A 23146-nucleotide genomic window follows, 5' to 3' on the forward strand; every position below is an offset into this window, starting at 1 on the left:
ATTCTTTCCTACCCTACTTCTTAATCTTGTTACAAATATTTTATGTGGGAAAAAAATGAAATAGCGTGGAAGGATAAAAAATACAATGAAACAGTTAAAAAAATGAGTGTACAGTAAAAGTAAGTTTCCCTCCTACCTCTGACCCCCTGCCCCCTGCCCAGCCCACCATTTTTCCTCCACAGAGTAACAACTACTTGGAGAGACATACTTTAAAGGGAAGGTTAGCCAACAAAAGTTGGCTAACTGGAAAATATAATTGTCATTGAGTTGTAAATGATAAAGCAGTGCATGAATGTAAGCTATTTTTAGAGTGTATAATCATAATTTTGTTCTTGGTAAAACATTTTAGAAATAGAGGCTCACTCAGTTAAAGCTGTCAAAGCTAGAAACAGTTGGATAACTTCTGGAACAGTTTGGAATTATTATGATGTGTTTTGGGGTCCTTTCTTTTTATTTGTTTGTTAACCATGTTCTCTCCCAAATGAGGATTGGTGTTTCAGCAGAACATGAGCTCTGGAATTAGATCAGGGTTTGAACTCTGGAAATGCCAATTTCTAGCTCATAATCTTGGCAGCTCTCTTAATTTCTTTGACCCTTAGGTTTCTCACCTAGAAATAAGCATATTAATAGCTACTTCTCAGGATGATTTTAAGGGCTGATTGTAAAAAAAAAAAAAAAGGAAAAAGGAAAAATAAAGAAAAAGAAAATGAGTTTTGCCCAGTAAGCATTAATTTCTTTTTGCTATCAATGTTGTTAATGCAACTTGAAGGTATTGTTACATGGGACTGCTTTTGTGGGGAAAAGATTTTAGGTAAATTTACCAAAGCATTTTCTAGCCCTATACTTGTTTAGGAAATCCCAGATATAAATAAAGGTTGTTACTATTTAAAGCAAGAGGCAGTTGTGGCCTAGAGTAAAATTTTAAGAGCGAATAGCTAATGGGGGAAAAAAGCAGGGTTTCTTAACTAAGCAATGCTGACATTTGGGGCCAGATAATTGGGGAGGGGCAGGCTGTTCTTTGCCTTTAAGAACGCTCAGCAGCATCCTTGTCTCTTCTGACTAAATACCAGTCGTACCCTGTCCCCCCCAGGTTGTGATGGCCAAAAGTATGTCCCCTGAGGGGCAAAATCACCCCTGGCTGAAAATCAGTGTTTACTGCATTGCCTAGAAAGAACACATGTGGGATGGCTTCACATTTATAGAAGCAGAATGAAAAAGAAGAGTAAATTGATGTTATTACAGATTCTAAAATAGGATACCTTTCATAGCTGACGCATGAAAGATTTTAAGTCAGCGAAAGAGAAGATATATATTCATAAGGAAGAGATTCAAGAAGCTTGGAAAGGCTACTTTATCCATTGCTTTAGTAATTTTACAGGGGAGAGCTAAAGAGGAAAAACAGTGTGGTTCATAGCACTTTTGAAAAAATGCTACGTTAGAAGCATATGATTTATCCTAATTTACTCACATTTATCCTAATCCTCCAACGAATCTCGGACTATACTGCTGTGTGATATGAATTTCATCTGAAGCAGGAATACCCCCTGACAAGAACAAGATCTTATAGAATCAAAGTATTTTAGGGGGGTGCCTGGTTGGCTCAGTTGGTGGAATATGCACCTCTTGATCTCAGGGTCGTGAGTTCAAGCCCCACGTTGGGCATGGGGCCTACTTTAAAAATACATAAAATAATGGGGCGCCTGGGTGGCTCAGCGGGTTAAGGCCTCTGCCTTCGGCTCAGGTCATGATCCCAGGATCCTGGGATCGAGCCCCACATTGGGCTCTCTGCTCGGCAGGGAACCTGCTTCCTCCTCTCTCTCTGCCTGCCTCTCTGCCTACTTGTGATCTCTGTCTGTCAAATAAATAAATAAAATCTTTAAAAAAAAATACATAAAATAAATAAAGGATACGATATGATTTTTTTTAAGTATTTTAGGAAAATGGAACAAAAATTTCAGTCTTTATTTCTAAATATGCTCACTTAATTGAAATTTGAGTGTGTTTTCTAGAGATTTTTGAAGACTCCTTAGTGGTCACAAACTCCTATCTTATAATTGGGGACAGTAAGGTCACGTGGGTTAGAGGATGGTTTCTGGAGTTGGATCATCTGCATGTGTATTGTACATACCTCATAAGCTTGCTCGGGGGATTTAGTGAGTTAATCTATTTTCAGTATTTTGGCATAATACTCGGCATGCTCAGTAAATGTTTATAACCATTTATTAAAAATTTTAATCAAAAGCTTTAATGTGTTGGTAAAGCTCAAAGGTTTAAAGCTAGTTTTGCCCAGCTCTAAAAATACATGCAAGTATATTTCTAATTTAGTAGTATTTTTACTATCTCTGGTTGCCTAGTCCCAGGAATTGTCTTTAACTAAAAAGGACAGCTTCTCAGAACAATTTGAGATTTGATAGATAGGGGCATCTGGTGTCGATATGGGTAATTTGAAGTTAGGCACCTGTTTTCAGAAACCTGTTTCAAGGAAAGAAACTCCATTTGTCAGTTTTTTGATACATTTAACTCCCCTGTCTTTCATTTTGAGGTTTCATCTCCACCTGTCATGATAATCCTACTAGGAAAGACATCATATCGGACCATGGAGTCTCATTGGAGCAATGGAAGGCCCTCCATGTATCTCTTCAGTCATGTGCCCTGTATTTTCCACTTCCTAGGAGCTGGTTTAAATTCCTCTGATTTCTATGGAGTTGGATACTCAAATCTACCTGAGGACTTACACTGGGGAAAGATGAGATCAAGGGGCTTAGAATTTCCCTGGAAAATTCTTGTATGTCTGTTCATCGCTCTTTAGACTTCACAAATCATCTCCTTTGGAGTTCCAGTACCTAAATATCAAACTAAAGGAAGTTGCTTGTTTTTTTCGTTTTAGGCAGAAAAATTAATGAAACAGATTGGTGTGAAAAATGTGAAGCTTTCAGAATATGAAATGAGTATTGCTGCTCATCTAGTAGACCCTCTTAACATGCATGTACGTATCTTTAATCTTATTTCAGATTTTTTCGGTCTAGATTTTTGTGTCAGGGGTCCTGACAATGACCAGGTTTGATGATTGTTTAGGAGGAATCACAGGAGTCCACATAGCTTTGTGCTCATAGGTACGATTTCATACAGCAAATGGATACAGGACAAAATCAGCAAGAAAAGAGGGGCCTGGGATGAAATCTGGAGGAAATCAGGCACAGGCTTCCAGGAGTCTTCCGCTGTAAACAAAGTCACACTCCTTCAGCAACAAGCTGTGAGAACACATGTAAAGTGCCATCCACCAGGGAGGCTCTCTAGACACTTATTAGCGCCCATGGTTTTAACTGGGACTAGTCATGTAGACTACACTTCCTAACATCTCCCCAAATTCCAGACTTTCAGAGGGAAGACAGATCTCCACTGTAAACCATTTTGTTTGCACAAAAGTTGAGGCACAGTGAGGTGTTCTTATTGGGGAGTGGTAGGAATTCTCCTGAAATCTAAGCTCCCATACTCCAGCCAGGGCCCTCCTTGCAGGCAGGCCTTTCTTTGGACAACAGTCTGGAGCCTGCTGCGTTAATTTTTCTTGGCATACATTTGTTTAGATAAACTTGTACTTTAATTCACCTTTGTGGCATATAAAAAGTCCTGCTTTAAGTTATGTGGATAGTTGATTTTGGAGTCTTTAACTGTAGATTTTCATAATAAGGTATGGTAGACAACACAAGATTCTGAATTCCAGTTTTTCTGTTCATGGCCTTGGCAAATTATTTCCTCTCTGAGTGTCAGTTCCCTCCAAGGGAACTGTATAATCCAAGGACCCTGTGATGCCTGTTCCACCTACTTCAAAAGGATGATTTGAACATCAGATTAGTGTAATTTATAAACTCTAAAATTCCGTGTATTTTATAACAACAAGCGTAAATGAATTTTGTACAACAGATACAAATAAATAGAATACATATGATATTCCTATCTCTAAATCTGGAAAAAGAAAAGTCTAAGTTTATAATGTCTTTTAGTCTCCATGTGCATGGAGAGATAGAAGTCCCCAGAAGTAATCCTCCGTTTGAATTTGATCTATAAATTTACAGTGAGACTTTCTAGGCCCTACCTGCTTTCACTTTTGAGTAACTCTGTATCAATAGTTGAGACTCTTGTTTTTTGTTGTAGCTACAGTGGAAGTAGGTGGTGATTTGTTTCAGATTTGGCTATGGCTTTTCACTTTTTTTTTTTTTTTTTTTTAAGTTGTAGGGGAAGTAAATCACTGGTAATTACTGCTTCTGACTCACCCCATCTGCAGCCCCTTTACTCTGTCAGGTTAGAGCTAGGTTGATGTTTTTTACTTACATCTTTTTCAGTTAGTTTATTCTCCCCTCTACCCCTCACACCCCAGATTTTTTAAGTTGAGTCAGAAGGCTTTAAAATATACACGCTGTGTTTATTTTGAAAATATTTATCTCCTGTTTACTATTTATAAAGACAGAAGTTTGGGCACAGTTTTACTTTAGATTAATAAAATTCAAAATTCCAGTTTTGTGTGACTTTATTTCTAAAATCTATTCCTGTTATATTTGACAGTATCCTGTATGAACTAGGGCTACTCCTGGTAAGCTCTTCCCCATCACCCAGCACTGACTTAGATGTCTGAGTTGGTTCTGGGTCTTCTTGGCAGAGTGTCTCCTCCTCGTAAATGGAGTGAATTCAGTTTATTAGATCCATGTAGAGTTCTGAGCACTGGGCCTGGTGCTTTTTTTTTTTTTTTCTTTTTTTTAAATAGTAGATAGTTGACTATTAAGTTCCTTTTTGTAATTTCATAGTTGTTTAGCAATTTAATTACTGCTCCGAAAAGTCTTTACTCACATTATATGTTAATCTTTCATTATTTATGTATATTTATCAGATTAGGGTTTGCCATTTTGGGAGGATTTTTTTTACTTCATGGAGTGTACTTAAGTTGTAAAATCCATGTCAACCTTACCTTTCCCCAGGTTACTTGGAGTGATATAGCAGGTTTAGATGATGTCATTACGGATCTGAAAGACACGGTCATCTTACCCATCAAAAAGAAGCATTTGTTTGAAAATTCCAGGCTTCTGCAGCCTCCAAAGGGTATAGTACAAGATTATATTTGCTAAAGTATTAAAAATGTAGGACACATTGAAACTTTCTGCCATTATAGAACTGGTATTACGGAGCGTGGATTTTCAAGAGAAAACTGAGATCTAGTGTGCTGTTTTATAAATAGTAGTTTTAAAATAATTGCTCATTCTTCAGCTTCCCAAATTTCAATAAAATTTTTTCCCTGTAATTACATGTAACCCCTTTTTTCAGTCATTTTTACAGCTTCCAAGTAAATAAAAATTTGGGAAATTGAGGTTAAAAAATTCAGGTTGTGATACAGGTTCTTCTGTTTTCAAAGTAAGACCTCTTTTTGTTGTTTCACAATTTAGTGATTTTTTTTTCCTCTCAGTAATCTTAATTGTTTTTGGATTGCAGTGGTGTTTTAGAGTAAATACCAAAGTACAGATGAACTAGAAATTAAATACTACTTATTGGGGCACCTGGGTGGCTCAGTGGGTTAAAGCCTCTGCCTTCAGCTTGGGTCATGATCCCAGGGTCTTGGGATCGAGCCCCCATTGGGCTCCCTGCTTAGCAGGGAGCTTGCTTCCTCCTCTCTCTCTCTCTCTCTGCCTGCCTCTCTGCCTACTTGTGATCTCTATCTGTCAAATTAATAAATAAAATCTTTTAATAAATATATAAATACTACTTATTTTTAAGGGAAATTTCTTTATTCCTAGTTATTAGTAATCACTTTGAAAGTCCTGGAACTCAAGAATTGGAAATGCTTATTTTAAAAAAAAAAAAAAGGAAAAGGAAATGTTTATAGCTCCATCCTTAAATGTAGTACTTTTTTCCGTGTCCATTGAAATACTAATCATGTTTAAGTGTTAAAGGTGATTCAGATGATGGAACCTAGGAGATAATTGGCAGATGAATAGAGGTATGTTTACCACAGCTTTCAGCTACAGATGCCACAGCAGAGCTTGATTTCCAGTTGCTCTTCATTCTATGCCCAACACTGCACAGGTTTGCTTTTCTATTGCTAGTCAAGGCTGAAATCAAATTATTAGACACACACTTTAAAAAAAAAAAATAGGATCTGTAGAAATATCAAAATAGCATTATGTGTAAGTTATAGTTTCCTATAATCTTATTAGTTTTGCCGTTATATCAAAAAGTGCATTAAATTATATTTCAGAAGTAATTATGGCCAATATCTGTACATTTTCATGAAATAGATAACTTTTGCTTTTGGTAAATAGAAGATGATGACAGTTACCACCAAAAATGACATGTTCTTCTCATTAACTAAAATAACAAAACTGTTCATTGGGTATTTCTTTTTATTTTCTAAAACAACAAAGCTCTTTTTCCCCTCCTAATAAAAAGCATTTAGTTTAATACATTTTTAAAAATTTTTCCCCCAAAGAAAATGCAAGTGATTTATCTGAGCCCAGATCAGAAGAGTAAAGTAAAAGTTGGGTTATTAAGTTACATTCTTTACTACCCTTTTCCAGGTCATTGGTAGTCTGAACAAGAAATAACTTTTATAATTTTTCATGTCTCAGTTTCACAGAACTAGTGATTTTAGAAAAATGAGTTGTGTTTCACATGCTATTAGAGAAAGCTCCTTTCCTCATCAGCGAGCTCTTAGTCCAGGTAATTGAGTGACTTCACTAGCTGGACTTGGCCCCAGTTAGCACAGTAAATACCAAATTATGAGATACTTCAGCGTTATGTGTAAATCTGTTGCTAATTTGAAACCATTATCCAAAACTAGAGGTGGTTTCTATGAGTATTTCAAATTTTTGTAAGTTACACAAGTATTTCTTGATTATGTAATCCAAAGTTACACTGTTTGAGCCTTCTCAGCCTTGCGTTTTTGGAAAGTTTTTTTTTAATCAGGAACAGAAGTTTGAAAAACCATTGACTGACTTTTTGACACAACATAAATTGGATATTAGTATGCAGAAGCAGAGCATAAAATCAGTTGCATACCATAACTTGTTCCATTTTTGAACTGGAAATAGGTTACCTAGGTTAGAGTCATTGCTTTATTGCCAATTTTATGTTATCCCTAGACAGTTCATGTCTATCTAAGCCAGAAGTCATCACTGCCTCAAAGAATACACAAGGGTAATTTGATAATGACATATATACTAGCACATGAACTCATACAGTCACATAAAGGTATAAAGTTTCAGCTGTCAGGCCAATAAATGGTCACAAGAACATGTCATAAAATATTAATGGTTGTATTAAAAAATAACCCTTTGTTATTCCAAAATTTACATTTAAAATTCCATCTGAATACTATACAGTTCTTTCTATAAACTCTTAACTTCCATAATCATTTTGACACAAAAGTTTTATGTTTGTAAATTTTACCATGTTCCTCTTCAATGGATCATGAAAATGTAAATAACTTAGAAAAATTTATTTTGAAAAGTGATTTTTTTGAGGCTATAAAACCCTCCTTTCCTCCCTCCACCTCCTTGAGTACTTTGAATTTAAATAGATGTAGTTTTTACAGATACGTATTTTTCCACCTTTTTTTTTTTAAAGATTTTTATTTATGTATTTATTTGACAGAGATCACAAGTAGGCAGAGAGGCAGGCAGAGAGAGGAGGAAGCAGGCTCCCCGCTGAGCAAAGAGCCCAATGTGGGGCTTGATCCCAGGACTCCCGCTGAGCAAAGAGCCCAATGTGGGGCTCGATCCCAGGATCCCAGGACCCAGGACCCCGCTGAGCAAAGAGCCCAATGTGGGGCTCGATCCCAGAGGGGCACAAAACTGTGAAATAATTCTCATTAGTGACAAATATCTTATTAGTAACCAACTTTTTTCTTTTTCGAGATATTTTATTGACTTCTAAGCTTTAATAAAAAATTTGTTCAAAAGGTGGAAAAATAGGGGCGCCTGGGTGGCTCAGTTGGTTAAAAGCCTCTGCTTTGGGCTCAGGTCATGATCCCAGGGTCCTGGGATCAAGTTCCGCATCGGGCTCTCTGCTCGACAGGGAGCCTGCTTCCCTCTCTCTCTGTCTGCCTCTCTGCCTACTTGTGATCTCTCTCTGTCAAATAAATAAAGTTTTTTAAAAACCTGCTTAATTAATAACCCTAATTACAATCCTTGAAGAGCGATTATGGGAAAAACTTAATCCTTCAGAATTGCCAGAACTAAACTATTAGGAATAATATATTCCAAGTGATAAATGGATACTGTGAAACAAAGAGGACATTCTAAGAATACTTGCCTACATTTGTAAAGTGACAGTGTAGCTGCAAAATCAACAAGATAGGAGGACTTTTGCTCAATAGATGGTTCAAAAAAAACCCAAGATTCAAATAATATGCATATAAAAATTTGCTCGTAGATCTGCATTCCATGTTAAATTATCTGATCAAAATAACAAATGTAATAATAATTCCAAGCTTCTGCAGTCATCCCATATGTTTTCAGTTTGATTTGAATTAAATGACATTAGACAACTATGTTCTGTATTCACATGTTCCATCCAGAAGAAAAGTGTCAGTAGAGAGTTCAAGTTATAACTGACTTAGTTAAATTCTTTATACCTAAGTGAACTTAATTAAAAACTTTAAAGGACTGCATGGAAATATTAACGTGTTCTGGCAAAAGTTACTGATTTAAATTTTAAAATAGCTTCAGAAAAGTTTAGGATGATTAAACTTGGCTTAGTTGAATCTTAAAGAATTATTAAGACCACCGGAAAAATTGTGCTGGAAGAAAAGTTTGGACATTATTTTGAAGAGTTTGATGTGAAAAAAGTTGTTAGTTTTCTTGTGGAATCAAGATCAAGTTTCTCATTTAAAAAAAAATGAGAATTGGGGTGGGATGGGATTTTAATACAAAATATCTACTTTTCTTATATCTTGTATTTTATTTTTATTATATAATAAGAATGCTTCAGAAATCTCCAAAGCCTCTTCATTTTACCCCAGCATGCCACCTGTAAATATTGTCTTTTTAGGTGCAGTTATATGAGAAAAGTAGAGGAGCTCTGAATTAAGCAAATAAAATTTAAGTCAGACTTGTGCATGGTCATGATTTTAGTATTAACTTACAAAAATGTTTCCTCATTTTAGTTGAAAAACAGGTGGTGATGATTCCCAAAATGCTTGAGACCTTGACCAATTTAGATCTCTCATATTAAAAGAATTACCTTAAGTTGTATTAAGCAGTAAACTGCTATCAGTGGAGACCTTAGGTTAATAATACGGTTTTATTCCTTGGAAAATAAAACAGGAGTGACTAGCAGCTTTTGTTCCTTTTAAGAGGAGATCTTTATCTGTGTGGGAAGAAGCTTGTGCTCTTTTGGCTAAAACTTAAATTTGCTGAATAATAGCAAAACAGTGTTCGCTACAGTCTTTTGAAGAAGTTCTCAGTTTTCTCTGGGCTATTGTTAATGCACTGTCATGCTGTTAGCTTGTGAAGGTGGGCGGTGTTAGACAAATTTTGTCAACTGTTGATTGAGGGGCGTGAGTTTGGTTGTCAAGGTGATTGTCTTTAGTACCCTGAACTAGATCTTTCCATGAAGGGAGGAGGCATAAGCATGCTATAATTATAACCCCAAATGTGTGTCGTCACAGACACTGAACTTAGAGAAAGCGGTGCTTTCCTTTTCTACTATTCAGAAAAGGTTAATAAGTGAATGTTAGGAAAAATTTTTAGTGCGGGCAGCATTAATATTATATTGGTTATCACATAAACTAAAGCAAATAGGAATAATAAAATAACGTGTTTATTACCAGGTGTTCTTCTGTATGGGCCTCCAGGCTGTGGTAAAACTTTGATTGCCAAGGCTACCGCCAAAGAAGCAGGCTGTCGATTTATTAACCTTCAGCCTTCAACGCTGACCGATAAATGGTACGGAGAATCTCAGAAACTGGCTGCTGCTGTCTTCTCCCTTGCCATAAAGCTACAGCCTTCCATCATTTTTATAGATGAAATAGGTATGTGACTTTTCTATGTGAGCATTTTAAAGCACCATTCTTTATTTTTTAAATTTTTTTTCAGTGTTCCAGGATTCATTGTTTATGCCCCACACCCAGTGCTCCATGCAATATGTGCCCTCCATAATACCCACCACCAGGCTCACCCCACCCCCTCGCTCCCCTCCCCTCCAAAACCCTCAGTTTGTTTCTCAGAGTCCACAGTCTCTCATGGTTCGTCCCCCTCCTCTGATTTCCCCCAGCTCACTTCTCTCCATCTCTCCATGTCCTCCATGTTATTCCTTATGCTCCACAAGTAAGTGAAACCATATAATTGACTCTCTTCTGCTTATTTCACTCAGCATAATCTCTTCCAGTCCTGTCCATGTTGATACAAAAGTTGGGTATTCATCCTTTCTGATGGAGGCATCATACTCCATAGTGTATATGGACCACATCTTCCTTATCCATTCGTCTGTTGAAGGGCATCTTGGCTCTTTCCACAGTTTGGCGACGGTGATCATTGCTAAAGCACCATTCTTAAGGGTGGTATTTCGATGACCACATTTAGTTTTTAACATTTATTAGGTCAAATTAACAAAAGGGGTAACCAACATCTCTGTATGTTCTGTATATTTTCCATGTTACAGAATGAACCATAATCTGTTCATTACCCTACTTGATCGTAATTTTCTGTCTTCTCCCTAACACGGGCAGCGCACAGTGACATCACCTACCTGTCTACTTACGTGTGTCTGTCTGTCCAGCGTGGATCCCTGGAAGCTTGAGCCATTAGGTTGTGTGATGGGTCCGTCTTCAACCTCACTCGTGCCTGTTTTCACTCTCACCATTATATAGCTTCCCTACAGACTCCCTAAAATTTATTTTTTCAGACACTACCATTGATTTTTTTGTCACTTTAAAGAACATGAATTTTCTCATCATTGGTTTGTGTTTCCCTGTGTTGCTAGTAAATACTGCCATCTTTGAAATGTTGGGTTTCCTTGCTTTTAAATTGCTAATTTTTCTTTGGGGTTTTTTGCATTTTGTTGGTAATTTGTTGATGTGTTTATTATGATTGCACATATTTTCTAGACGGGCTTGTGTTTTCACTTTGTAATAGTTTTTTTTTTTTTTTAAACAAGGATTTATGTTCAGTTGTATTTATCCATCTTTTTTCCTTATGATTTATACTTTTTGTGTCTGGCTTACAAATCCCTTCACTGGCACCATAAATATTCCTCTTTTTAAAACATATAATGTGAAGTTGGAATCTAATTTCATTCTTTTCCATATGGACAGCCAACTTACAAAATAGATCGTCTTTCCATATATGTGATGACTTTTATATAAGTGCACTTTTTCTGTATTTTATGGATCATCAGTATTTTTGTTCCTGGTACGGTGAGTCATAGTAAAGCTATAGTAATTAAAGCTACAGCTTTGAATTAATTTATACCATTATATGTATTATGGGAGGCTGTATAGAAATCTAGACAGAAAAATAGGTTCAGGTATATAGTACTTTGGTTACTTCTTTGCCTTGTGTATTTCTCTCTTTAATTTATTACAACAGTTTTGGGGTTTGGGTGTGAATTTCGTACAAAGGCACAGGTATAGCTAGATTTTTAAAAAATTTTAATCTAAGATGCTTTAACCAAGAGGTGTGGTCTGTTTGCCTTTATTCCAATAGCTGATTTATTTAGATTTACTTCTGTTATATCACTGTGCGCTTCTTATTTACCAGCCCAGTGGACTTTTTTTTTACTGTATCTCCTTTTCCCTGCCATAGTTTTTGAAGTTACATATTGTTTTTCTTTTAATGAAACATTCAGCATACTTACTTGCCTTAAAAGTCTACCCTAACCATTTCTGCCCTCTTCCCAAATAATGCAGGGACCGTACAGCCCTCGAACACTAATCACTCCACTCATCTCTCACATGCTAACATTTTCTCTTCCTTTGTGGCCTCCACACTGGTGGTTGTTTCTGCACTGGCGGTACTTGTTCAGAGACCCCATGATCGACGGCTTGTTTGCTCACTATTGGTCCTTGAATACCTGCCTTTTCTGGATTTAATTTCCTTCTTAACCAAAATCTGTCAAAGTTGTTTCAACAGAAATCATGAATACAGTAAATTCTGTCTTTGGATGAAAATGTGTTAATTCAACCGTTCTAAAATACACCATTTTGTTACTTATATTTTAACCTCACTGAAATTGGGATAGCATATTATAATTGGCAGAGTTTTTTCTTCTTTAGCATTATAAATTAATTGGCAACATTTAAAGCTTTGTTGATGTATAAAATAATGGTATGTACATATATGTATGTACATACACCCACTTCACCTCTCTCCTTCATTTTGAGTCATTTCCACAGTTTTATCATCAAGTTCTGTACCATATTTCATCAGTTCTAAAATGAAATAAAGTTATCATAAAATTCGGTTGTGAGTGATTAGACCCCACAGGCTCTCTGGAAGATAGGAAAACTACTCTTTTTTTTTTTTTTTTTTTTTTGACAGATCACAAGCAGGCAGAGAGAGAGAGGGGGAAGTAGGCTCCCCACCCAGCAGAGAGCCCGATGCGGGGCTCGATCCCAGGACCCTGAGAGATCATGGCCTGAGTGAAAGGCAGAGGCCCAACCCACTGAGCCACCCAGACAGCCCAGGAAAACTACTGTTGATTGTTCTCAGGCAACACAGAATTCTTATATAAAATCAAGCTGTATTCTAGCTAATTTCAGAAATGATCCAAGGAAACAAACTCAGATGAAAAGAGTTAACAACATAAAGGTGTAGAATTTCAGACCACAGAAAAAACAATCCAAAAAATACTACATAAAAATAGTATGTTTAAAACTGAGACATAAAAGGGATTGAAATTCAAACAGAAGAGCAAACTATAGTGAAAAAAGATAAATCTGAAAAAGAATCAAACAGAACTTCTAAAGCTCAAATATAATTAACAGATTACACACCCAATGGTTGTGACACAAACACAGCCAAGCTAAGAACTGCTTTTTAGGGGCGCCTGGGTGGCTCAGTGGGTTAAGCCGCTGCCTTCGGCTCAGGTCATGATCCCAGGTCCTGGGTTCGAGCCCCGCATCGGGCTTTCTGCTCAGCAGGGAGCCTGCTTCCTCCTCTCTCTCTGCCTGCCTCTCTGCCTACTTGTGATTTCTCTCTGCCAAATAAATAAATAAAAATCTTAAAAAAAAAAAAAAAACTGCTTTTTATAACTTACTCAAAGATTAACTGATTTTTAGTTGTACCATTTATTTTTACTGTCTTTTTTTTCATTCTTAAGATGTACTGTCTTCCAGGTCTTTTCATTCTAGAAGGAAAATGCCCCCCCCCCACCTTTTAAAAGCATTTTATGTTCTTTGTAGATAATTGGGAAGACAGAAAATAATGCAAGAGAAAATTTGAATTGTCCATAAGTCTATCACTGAGAGATAACTAAAGTGATTAGCATTTTGGAGTACTTTATTTATTTATTTATTTATTTGGCTGGGGGGAGCGGGGGGTTTAAAGATTCTATCCATCTACTTGAGAGAGAGCATGAGAGGGGAGGGGATTAGAGGGAGAAGCAGACTCCCTGTTGAGCAGGGCGCCTGACAACGGGACCGGACACCAGGACCATGACCTGAGCTAAAGGCAGTTGCCCAACCAACTGAGCCACCCAGGCACCCATTTTGGAGTACTTTAAAGGCTTTTTCACATTACATAACATATACGCCCATGCATGCTAGCCATGTTTGAAACCAATTTCTGTCCTGCATTTCCAACGTAGTAGTGTTTCGACATTTTCCAATGTCATTTTTCTTTATTTCCAGGAAAAGTATGTGAAGAAAAGATTGTGACCCCGTAATTAAAAATATATAGGATGCAGATAACCGGAAAGTTAGGGCCAAAGCACACAGACATTCCTCTAAGACACTATTTGATCTTCTTCCAGCCTCTTAGTACCAGAGTCTGTACTTTTTTAAATACGTTGGCATGAAAGTATTTTTAGGAAAGAAAGGAAGATTGGGAGTTGATTGCCTTTTAATTTGCCCGGTTATTTGCCAGAATTGTTAAATTAGACTTATGTGTGAAAAGGCATAGTTGAACCCTTCTTCTTGTACTCATACAAAGTTGGTGCCTTTTGATTAAGGATTTGAAGTTACAGGAAGAGTAAATAATTCAATATTAATTTCTAAGGTTGAGGACTTTTTCCTTCTAGACTCCTTCTTGCGAAACCGTTCAAGTTCTGACCACGAAGCTACAGCCATGATGAAAGCTCAGTTTATGAGTCTGTGGGATGGATTGGACACTGATCACAGCTGCCAGGTGCGTGAAAGAAATCTTCCACGAGCTCATGGCGGTGGGCATGGGGGGTAAGAGAAGATTCACTGGGCTACTTCATAGGCTTTTTCAGAAAAGTTTTTTTTTTTTAATAGTTACTCACTAAGTGATGGGGATCTGAAAGAATGGTTTGTGCACATTTTCATCCATTTTGAGGGCTTCATGTTAAAGAAAACGTTAAAAGATTACTTAAGTGCCTGAGACAAATAAAACAGAGAAGAGAAAACAGGGTGAAGCCTCTCCTTGGAGTTTTTAGAATCCTCCTGCCAAGGGAAGAGAAATGACTAGTAACTGGATCCTGTATGCATGTTTCTTTAGACCCTTCCCATAGATCTTCACTTTCCGTTCCTCTGTCACTTACCTTCGTTTCATTTTGCGGTTTTCGTTAGTTGCTGGAACATACGTACTTTCCCACTTACTGCCACATGCACCTTTCTCAGGATTCCAGTTCTGTAAAAGACATTCTTCTAGCCTGGGCATTGTCTGTTCGCCTTGCAGGGCTGTGAGCACCAGAACTAGGGTCCCCTTGTATGCCCCGAAGGGAACGTACCTGTGTTGTTCAGTTTACCTCTCAGGGTTCCCATTTTCTCTTAGTTCTTTGCACCTGAATGTTCCATACTTTCTTGCCAGAACAATAATGTATTTTAAAAGAAATTAAAAAAAAAAATTCACCTGGCATGTTTGTTTTTTCTGCCATTATTACTGAAAATGAAAGTTCTAGAGCCATTTTTGTTTTTGTTTTTTTCATGAATCACCTATTTTATATCTCATGGAAAAGTATTAGAAAAGTTAATGATGTCCTTTTGCCCTTTTAACTTTAGTAGGTATATTCTATTTTGTAATGTGTTTTTGCCATTTCATATTTAGAATCGTATCTTTTATTGCTTCTAAAAAATTCAGACATTATTTCTTCAGATACTGTTTCCCCTTCAGTCCCCATGTGATCTCCTTAATGGAAAGCCAGTGGGATGTACCTTATTTATATTCCACATGTTTTAACTTCTCTTTCATATTTTTTGTCTTTGTGCTACAGTCTGGGTAATCTTTTCCTTCTTTTAATTTGCTAATTCTAGGTTCAGTGTATCTCTTCTGCTATTTAATCTTTTTATTGAGCTTGTTATTTCACTTATATTTTTCAGTTCTAGAAATTCTTCTAGATCCTTATGAAGTCTGCCAGGTCAGTTTTGATGGCCTTTCCCCATCAGGTCATGTTTCCAGCTAGATTAGAAAACTAAAGCCCAGGATCAACTAGCTGTGTGACGTTGGCCCAATAATACAGTGACTCTGTATCTGAAAGGAGGGAGAACTATCTATGAAAGGGGAAGGGTAGGATCCACCTCAGAACTGTTCAGCGTTTTAAGGAATCTCAGTAAAGTGCGTTTAACTTGCCTGGTATATATTTACTGCAGAAGTATATGCTTATGATTCTTTTTATTCCTTCTTTATTCTTATAAATATGTTAAAATATTAACTTTATAGTTGTGTACAGCAATTCTAACCTATGACTGTACATCTGGTTCTGTCATTTGTTCTGAGTTTATGGTGGCTATTTCCTTGTGTGTTTTGTAATTTTGTGGGAAAATCATATTTGGTGGAACTTGGTGCCTGAATTTTTGGAACCTGTGTTGAAGGTTTATGGCCCAAAGGGCCCAAAGAAGATTTTGTATTTGTCTTCTGCCAGATTTTTTCAATACCAATAGGTAGATTCAGATCCGAGATCCATGTTAGCTGGCAAAGAACCATGAAATCTCAGATAGTGTATGTGTTTTATGTGTTTATATGTCTTTCCAGAAACCAAAGCTCCACTGAATGCATTTTCTAATATTTCACTTTCTTTAGGCCCTAGTACTTCACGAGTCCCAGCTTTATGTAGGGTGGTCTCTTAGCGTTAAGCCTGTAAGCTGTCCAGTGTACACCCCACTGTCTTTAATATCTGCACGTTTCCACGTGGTACGTGGTCAGCTTCTTCCCTTAGGGATAAATTTCACTGCTGGCTCAGCTCAATTGCTTTACATTTTTGGAGATTTGTTCAATCTGAGGTTTTTTAATACTCTATTATTTTTGTTTTATAGCTGGAGGGCTTAAGGATCTCCTCCGTCCACCACATTACCATAAATCAGAAGTTAAAACATCCCTCTCAAGGAGAACATTAAGCCTTACGTGTCCTCCTTCTACATCCCCTTTATGAAAATACAGTTTCATTATGAGGGAAAATTGCCTTTAGTGTTTGTTGGATGATTAGAGAAGAAAGCACAACATAGATAAATTTAGGTGACACTAATAGGAATAATTTTTATTAATAATTGGTGCTAATAAAGCTGTTCAGTGGGAATACTTTACAGGTTTCCAAACACAGATTATCCTCCTAAGCAACAGTATTGAAAGCGCTTAGTTAGCCTGTGTAATAGAAAATTATTTCATATTCTTTCGTAATGAGTGTAGTTTTAAAAGCCATGGAAATCGGAGCAGGTGGGTCAGGTAAACTCCAGAGCACACAGCATGGTGCTGATATGCTACAACTTAAAACTGAGCTTTCAGAACCATAATTCTTCATTACATTGATAGTATTCAGTGTTTTCATTGTGATAAGTCTGTATTTGTAGGAGCAAATAAAGCTGTGGCTTTTGTTAAACTCTAGTAACTTTTTTTTTTAACCTTTTCTGTGTGTTGAGGGGATTAAAATTGATGTTGTTAACTTGAATATTGGTTTTAGACATATTCTTTCATATGAACAAGTTAGCTTTTCTTTAAGATCGTCTATTCTGTGATTATGGATCCAGCCCAGTACCCCTGCTTTTTCTTGTGTGTATGATATGCCACAGTCGAAACAAAAATTGCTGAGTGGCCCAGGTCAACCTGTCACAGGCTCTGGAAATTCAGGTTAATTGATGACATGTTCTTCATCTGCAGAGACATGACACATAAAAGAAAGATTGTAAAAAGTCTACTAAAGCGCTAATTTTTCTGCTTAAATACTGTAAAATTACTGTTTCTTCCCATTTTGAATTTTAGCTTATTTGCCCTAGAGTTAATGCATTGCGTATAGTTTATCTGTTTTGACCTCTTATAATCACTCCTTCAAACAGCTTCTGTAAGTGAAACAGGTAGTTTGAATCACTATAGCTTTTTTATCATCGTAAATATCTGTTATCCTTTAGGTATTTATTACACCATGTTGTGCTAGATTTTTATATGGAGCACCTACATACCTGCGGCATCTTTTTTTTTTTTAAGATTTTATTTATTCGTTTGTCAGAGAGAGAGAGCATGCCCAGAAGCAGGCAGAGGCAGAGAGAGGGAAGCAGGCTCCCCACTGAGCAAGGAGCCCGATGGTAGGACTCGATCCCAGATCCCTGGGATCATGACCTGAACCAAAGGCAATGGCTTAACCCACTGAGCCACCCAGTGGCCCCAATTGTGCTAGATTTTCTTAAATTCCTTGATCCTAATTTTTAGCATCCTATCTTCCATACTGGCTTTTATTTTTTGTTTTAGGCTGTTTGCTCACCTAGAATGTTTCTCAAAATACCCCAATGTTCAGGTTTTTTTTTTAAAGTTCTGCCTCAGCCACAATGTCTTTTGTGGTTCTCTACAATCTGAAACGGTCAGTCTTCCACAGGCTTCCCACTTTGAATCTCCTGTAACACTTAATACATGCTCTATCTCAAAATGTACTTGTATTCATTCTTTATCTTATGCAGTTCTTTTGATCTTTTTTTTTTTTTTAAAAGATTTTATTTATTTATTTATTTGACAGAGAGCAAGAGAGAGAACACAAGCAGGGGCGTAGGGAGAAGCAGGCTTCCCGTTGAGCAGGGAGCCTAACGTGGGGCTCGATGACCCTAGCTGAAGGCAGATGCTTAACCCACTGAGCCACCGAGGCGCGAGCCACCAAGGCGCCCCTCTTTTGCTCCTGGCGCCTGGGTGGCTATGTCAGTTAAGTGGTGGACTCTTGATCTCAGCCCAGTTCTCCATCTTAGGGGCGTGAGTTCAAGCCCCAAGTTGGGCTTTATGCTGGGCATGGATCTACTTTAAAAAAAAGAAAAGACTTCTTCGTTTTAGATTTCATAGAAATTTTACCTTATTCTACAGGGTGTGGAAAGTCAGTAAATTTGGAAAATAATTAAGAGCATTAGTATTTTTATTTTAGGACAGCTTAAATACAAAATTACATTATATTTTGGAACTAACATTTCTCAAATATATGTTTGTATTTACATTTTTTCCCTCTAGGTGGCAACCTCTCACAGTTAAACTGAAAATAATTTGGCTCTTGAATGTCATTAAATGTGAAGAGTAGAAATACAACATAAGATTTAGTGAATCTTTCAACATGTTCTGGAGTTAGATTATTTCAGAAATCTAAAACCTCTTAGGCTGAAATAAAATTATATTAAAAGTTTTCATTAGAATATCAGTAAATTTCATTTTGGGTAGCAGATGTGGGCCACTGTTGGGTTATACAGAAATACCAATGGTAATGGTAATTTTGAAGCCTTTCAGAAATTAACTTGTTTGGGATATTTTGTCTATATTTGTGTTGATTTTTCATGTCCACATCTTTTATAAATAAAATGGTACAGACCCAGAGATTGGCAGGGTCACCTGCATTTTCTTTTCTTTTCTTCCTTTTTTTTAAGTTTGTTTGTTTGTTTGTTTGTTTGTTTTTAATAATCTCTACACATTGGGTAGGGAACACATGACCCCAAGATCAAGAATTGTACATTCACTGACTAAGCCAGCCAGGCGCCCATTCTTTTTTCTTTTTTTTTTTTTTAATTCTACCCAGCATTTTTTTTTTTTAAGATTTTATTTATTTATTTGACAGACAGAGATCACAAGTAGGCAGAGAGGCAGGCAGAGAGAGAGGGGGAAGCAGGCTTCTTGCTGAGCAGAGAGCCCGATGTGGGGCTCAATTCCAAGACCCTGGGATCATGACCTGAGCCGAAGGCAGAGGCTTAACCCACTGAGCCACACAGGCGCCCCATTTACCCAGCATTTTGATGTTTGCTCTTGTTCGATGTTTACTCTTCTTCTCTTGCCCTTGTTGAAAGTTTGATTGCTAGTGGTTGTGTTACAGCTTTGAGAGGGTGTCACCAGCAGTGCTGACACACCCATGAAGTGGTGATGTGAAACCCAGAGGGAAAAGTACATGCTCTCTCTTCCTACTGCCAGAATCCTTAGACTCAGAGCAAATGATTCCTTTATATTATTATCAGCAGCCTTGAAGTATCGCCCCTGTATGGGCTCCCAAGCTGTACCATACGTGGCTTTTAATTATTCATCATGCAGCCATAGAGCAACCATCTATTATAGAATACAACCTTTTTTACTTTAAATCTTTATAATTCTTTGTTAACTGGACAGTATGTTATTTTAGTTACAAAAAGGCTGGTGAAATGCATCAGTCTTACCAGTTTGGCCATGATTTGCTCTCTTTAGGATTAATTTCGATTTGTATTTATAAATTTTTGAGTAATAGTGGATTAAAGTAATTTCTTATAGAAGATTTAAATACTTCTTAATTTTTGTATCTTCTAAGCCCTAGTATTAACATCCTAAAAGGAGCATTACTGGTATATTCAATACTATACCTTGTGTTTTCTTTATCTGTCCAGGTCATCGTGATGGGAGCTACTAACCGTCCTCAGGATCTTGACTCGGCCATCATGAGAAGAATGCCCACGAGATTTCATATCAACCAGCCCGTGAGTGCTTTTGATTGATGTTATGCCCAGTTAAATACTCAGCTTTTTACAGGAAAGGAATGTTTCTTTTTAATCAGACTTATATTTATGACAGGCAGGAAAGGAATGGGTCAGGAAGCCCTGTAACTGTTTATTTGTCCTCTCCACTCGGTCTTCCTTATTTCATACTTTCCTAAGATGAGTATTGCTTGCTTCTCTTCAAAGTATATAATTACCCCAGGTTTCCTTAGCTGCTTTTGTGATTTTCTTTAGAGTGTAGCAAATCATCTGGTAAGATACATGGAAAACCTGGACTACAGTTTTGGTTTAGCGCAGGATGAAATTAGGGGCACTGGCGTTAAAGAATGGCTCCCTTCAGAAGGCTGACTGGAAGGACTGCCATTGATCTGATTCATTATTGGCAATCGTAGTGGGGGCTTTCCTCTGATAGGGCCATTGGTTAACCAGTGGGTGAGGTATTACACTTTAACTTAATGCAGGTGTGAGGGCGGTCTTCAGCCAGCGTTCCTTTCTAGTACTTTTATTTTTTTCATTAAGAAATACTCTCAGGTCATGGGACGCCTGGGTGGCTCAGTTGGTTGAGCAGCTGCCTTCGGCCCAGGTCATGATCCCAGCGTCCTGGGATGGAGTCCCACATCAGACTCCTTGCTTGGCAGGGAGCCTGCTTCTCCCTCTGCCTCTGCCTGCCATTCTGTCTGCATGTGCTCGCTCTCTCTCCCTCTCTCACTCTGACAAATAAATAAATAAAATCTTTAAAAAAAAAAAAAAAGAAAAAGAAATACTCTCACGTCAGTGATTATAACTTAGCCGTACTGTGTAATTTTTCACAAAGTCAAGAAGTATTCACTTCTTGAATTTTATGGGTCTTTCTATTGAAGAAGGAAACAGGGTTGTTAAGTGAACATGTGTGCCATGCAATTGGCATGTTACATGTATAGCTGTGTAGAGGAATGCTCAGTGTCATTCCTTTCAGATCTTGAAATAAAAACGTTCTAATACAGTCTCTAGGTAAAAACTCCCTGTCTCCTCGTGTATTCTGCAGCTTCCTGGTTTGCAGTGGTAAACGTGGATTCCTAGCATTGATGTTTGTGGCCTCTAATTGCTCTGACCTGTTATTTTCTGTAGCTACTGCTTCTGGCCCCTCGAGGGTATGCGCAAAGTCAGCCACTGTGTTAGAAAATGTACCCAAGAAGTCAGTGAAGAAATTTTTTAACTTGATGTGGGAGACTCTAAAATTGAGTTTGACGAGCATTGACACTGTCTCTGTGTCAGGCACCTGCCAAGCTCTGGTGAAGGAGCTCGATCCCCGTCCTCCACTCTGACGCAGGAAAGGTGGACACATAAATAAAGAACATAGTTTAAAGATCTGTGAGAACCTGAAATGATGATGAAAACTAATAATTCTATCTGAGTAGTTAGTGAACTATACAGACTCCAGCTGGGCCTTGAAGGAGGGCAGGAATTTCTTAGGCAGGTGGGGCAGGGAAAGTCTTTCTGCCAGAATGAACAAAGGCAAGAAGATGTGGGAGCACATGTTTAATGATGACCTCTGGGGGTAGTTCACTTAGTGCATCCGGAAAACAGGTGGAGGGAGGGTGGGAAAGGTAGGCTGCTGCCAGCTGTGGATGAACTTCGTGTGACTCGACCAAGAATTTCACTTTTATTTTGTTTGCAAGACAGGACATTTTTATTTTATTATTTTTTTTTAAAGATTTTATTTATTTATTTAACAGATAGAGATCACAAGTTGGCAGCGAGGCAGACAGAGAGAGAGAGGAGGAAGCAGGCTCCGTGGCTGAGCAGAGAGCCTGATGTGGGGCTCGATCCCAGGACCCTGAGATCATGACCTGAACCAAAGGCAGAGGCTTGAACCCACTGAGCCACCCAGGCGCCCCAAGACAGGACATTTTTAAAGAAAATTTCCTTTGATGGTTCTGAAGACAAAGATTACATCGATAGAATGTCTTCTTGCAGTCCAGTATAAAACGATGTACAGTAGAATGTACGTGAATTTTTATTCAGCGTTGACAGCATATAAAAAAAAGGTACTGTCAACACTAAACAAAAATTCACTAATAAAAATTAGCGAGTGTTGGGGCGCCTGGGTGGCTCAGTGGGTTAAAGCCTCTGCCTTCGGCTCAGGTCATGATCCCAGGGTCCTGGGATCGAGCCCCGCATCGGGCTCTCTGCTTGGCCAGGAGCCTGCTTCCTCCTCTCTCTCTGCCTGCCTCTGCCTACTTGTGATCTCTGTCTGTCAAATAAATAAATAAAATTAAAAAAAAAAAAAAAATTAGCGAGTGTGGAAGTTACGGTTGAAGTGAAGGAACTGAGAGGGTATTATTGCTCTATCTTCCAATTAGTGGTAAAGATTTTACTACAGCATTGAGTTTTTAGAAGTTTCCTGAATAAAAAAGAGAAGGAGATATGCAGAGCTACAGGGGAGAGACTTTGGTCATCCTGGGTATTCATTCACTCACTCAAACATATTATTTCCCAGACATTGTGCTAATCACTGGGGATTCAGAATAAGAAAATGGGAATTCAGTAGGTTGACCACAGACGATTAGAGTCTAGAACCTAGACCTTGCTTAGGCTGATACTTTAGAGTTTCTGTCATTTCCTGTAGGTATTGTCAAATGGTTTACAGATGAAAGAAGAAATGTTAGGAGAACTAGTTGATTCTAATTTTTTTTAGTACTAACTGGAAATTATTCTGGTTTTAGGCTCTAAAACAAAGAGAAGCAATCCTGAAACTCATCTTGAAAAATGAAAATGTAAGTAGAAAATTATAATTTTCCCCATCCTATAAATATGTTTATGTTCATAAGACCATTTTAGAAGAAAATGAAAAAGTGATCTGAGAATAAACAGCTTTGTACTTGGCATAAATCACTGTAAAACTGTTGCCTGATCATGCAACTCAGTAACCCTGGTGCATTTGAACTTAACAAAGACGGTCTGCTTTTTTTTTTTAAAAGCCCTGTGTTTTCACGTCTACAGATTACCGTCTTCTTTGATATTTTCAGACTGTTCTCCAGTTATATAAGATACATTTATTTTTGTACAGCAGTGTGCATTTTTTAAAATTTATTTAAT

The 23146-nt window shown here is 37.6% G+C and overlaps 1 protein-coding gene across 4 annotated transcripts in view; it reads left to right on the forward strand.

The window, feature by feature from the left end:
- LOC111144911 (ATPase family, AAA domain containing 1) overlaps positions 1-23146 on the forward strand; it is a 45721-nt gene that overhangs the window by 14127 nt on the left and 8448 nt on the right. For all 4 annotated transcript variants that reach the window (XM_022499511.1, XM_022499514.1, XM_022499513.1 and 1 more), the window contains 6 exons: positions 2888-2986; positions 4971-5091; positions 9815-10015; positions 14221-14327; positions 19961-20050; positions 22774-22824. In XM_022499511.1, the coding sequence (XP_022355219.1) occupies positions 2888-2986; positions 4971-5091; positions 9815-10015; positions 14221-14327; positions 19961-20050; positions 22774-22824 (669 nt within the window). The remainder of the gene's footprint in view (positions 1-2887; positions 2987-4970; positions 5092-9814; positions 10016-14220; positions 14328-19960; positions 20051-22773; positions 22825-23146) is intronic.

This window comes from Enhydra lutris, unplaced genomic scaffold, assembly GCF_002288905.1.
Source record: "Enhydra lutris kenyoni isolate GAN:26980312 unplaced genomic scaffold, ASM228890v2 scaffoldscaffold12, whole genome shotgun sequence".
NCBI lineage: Eukaryota > Metazoa > Chordata > Mammalia > Carnivora > Mustelidae > Enhydra > Enhydra lutris.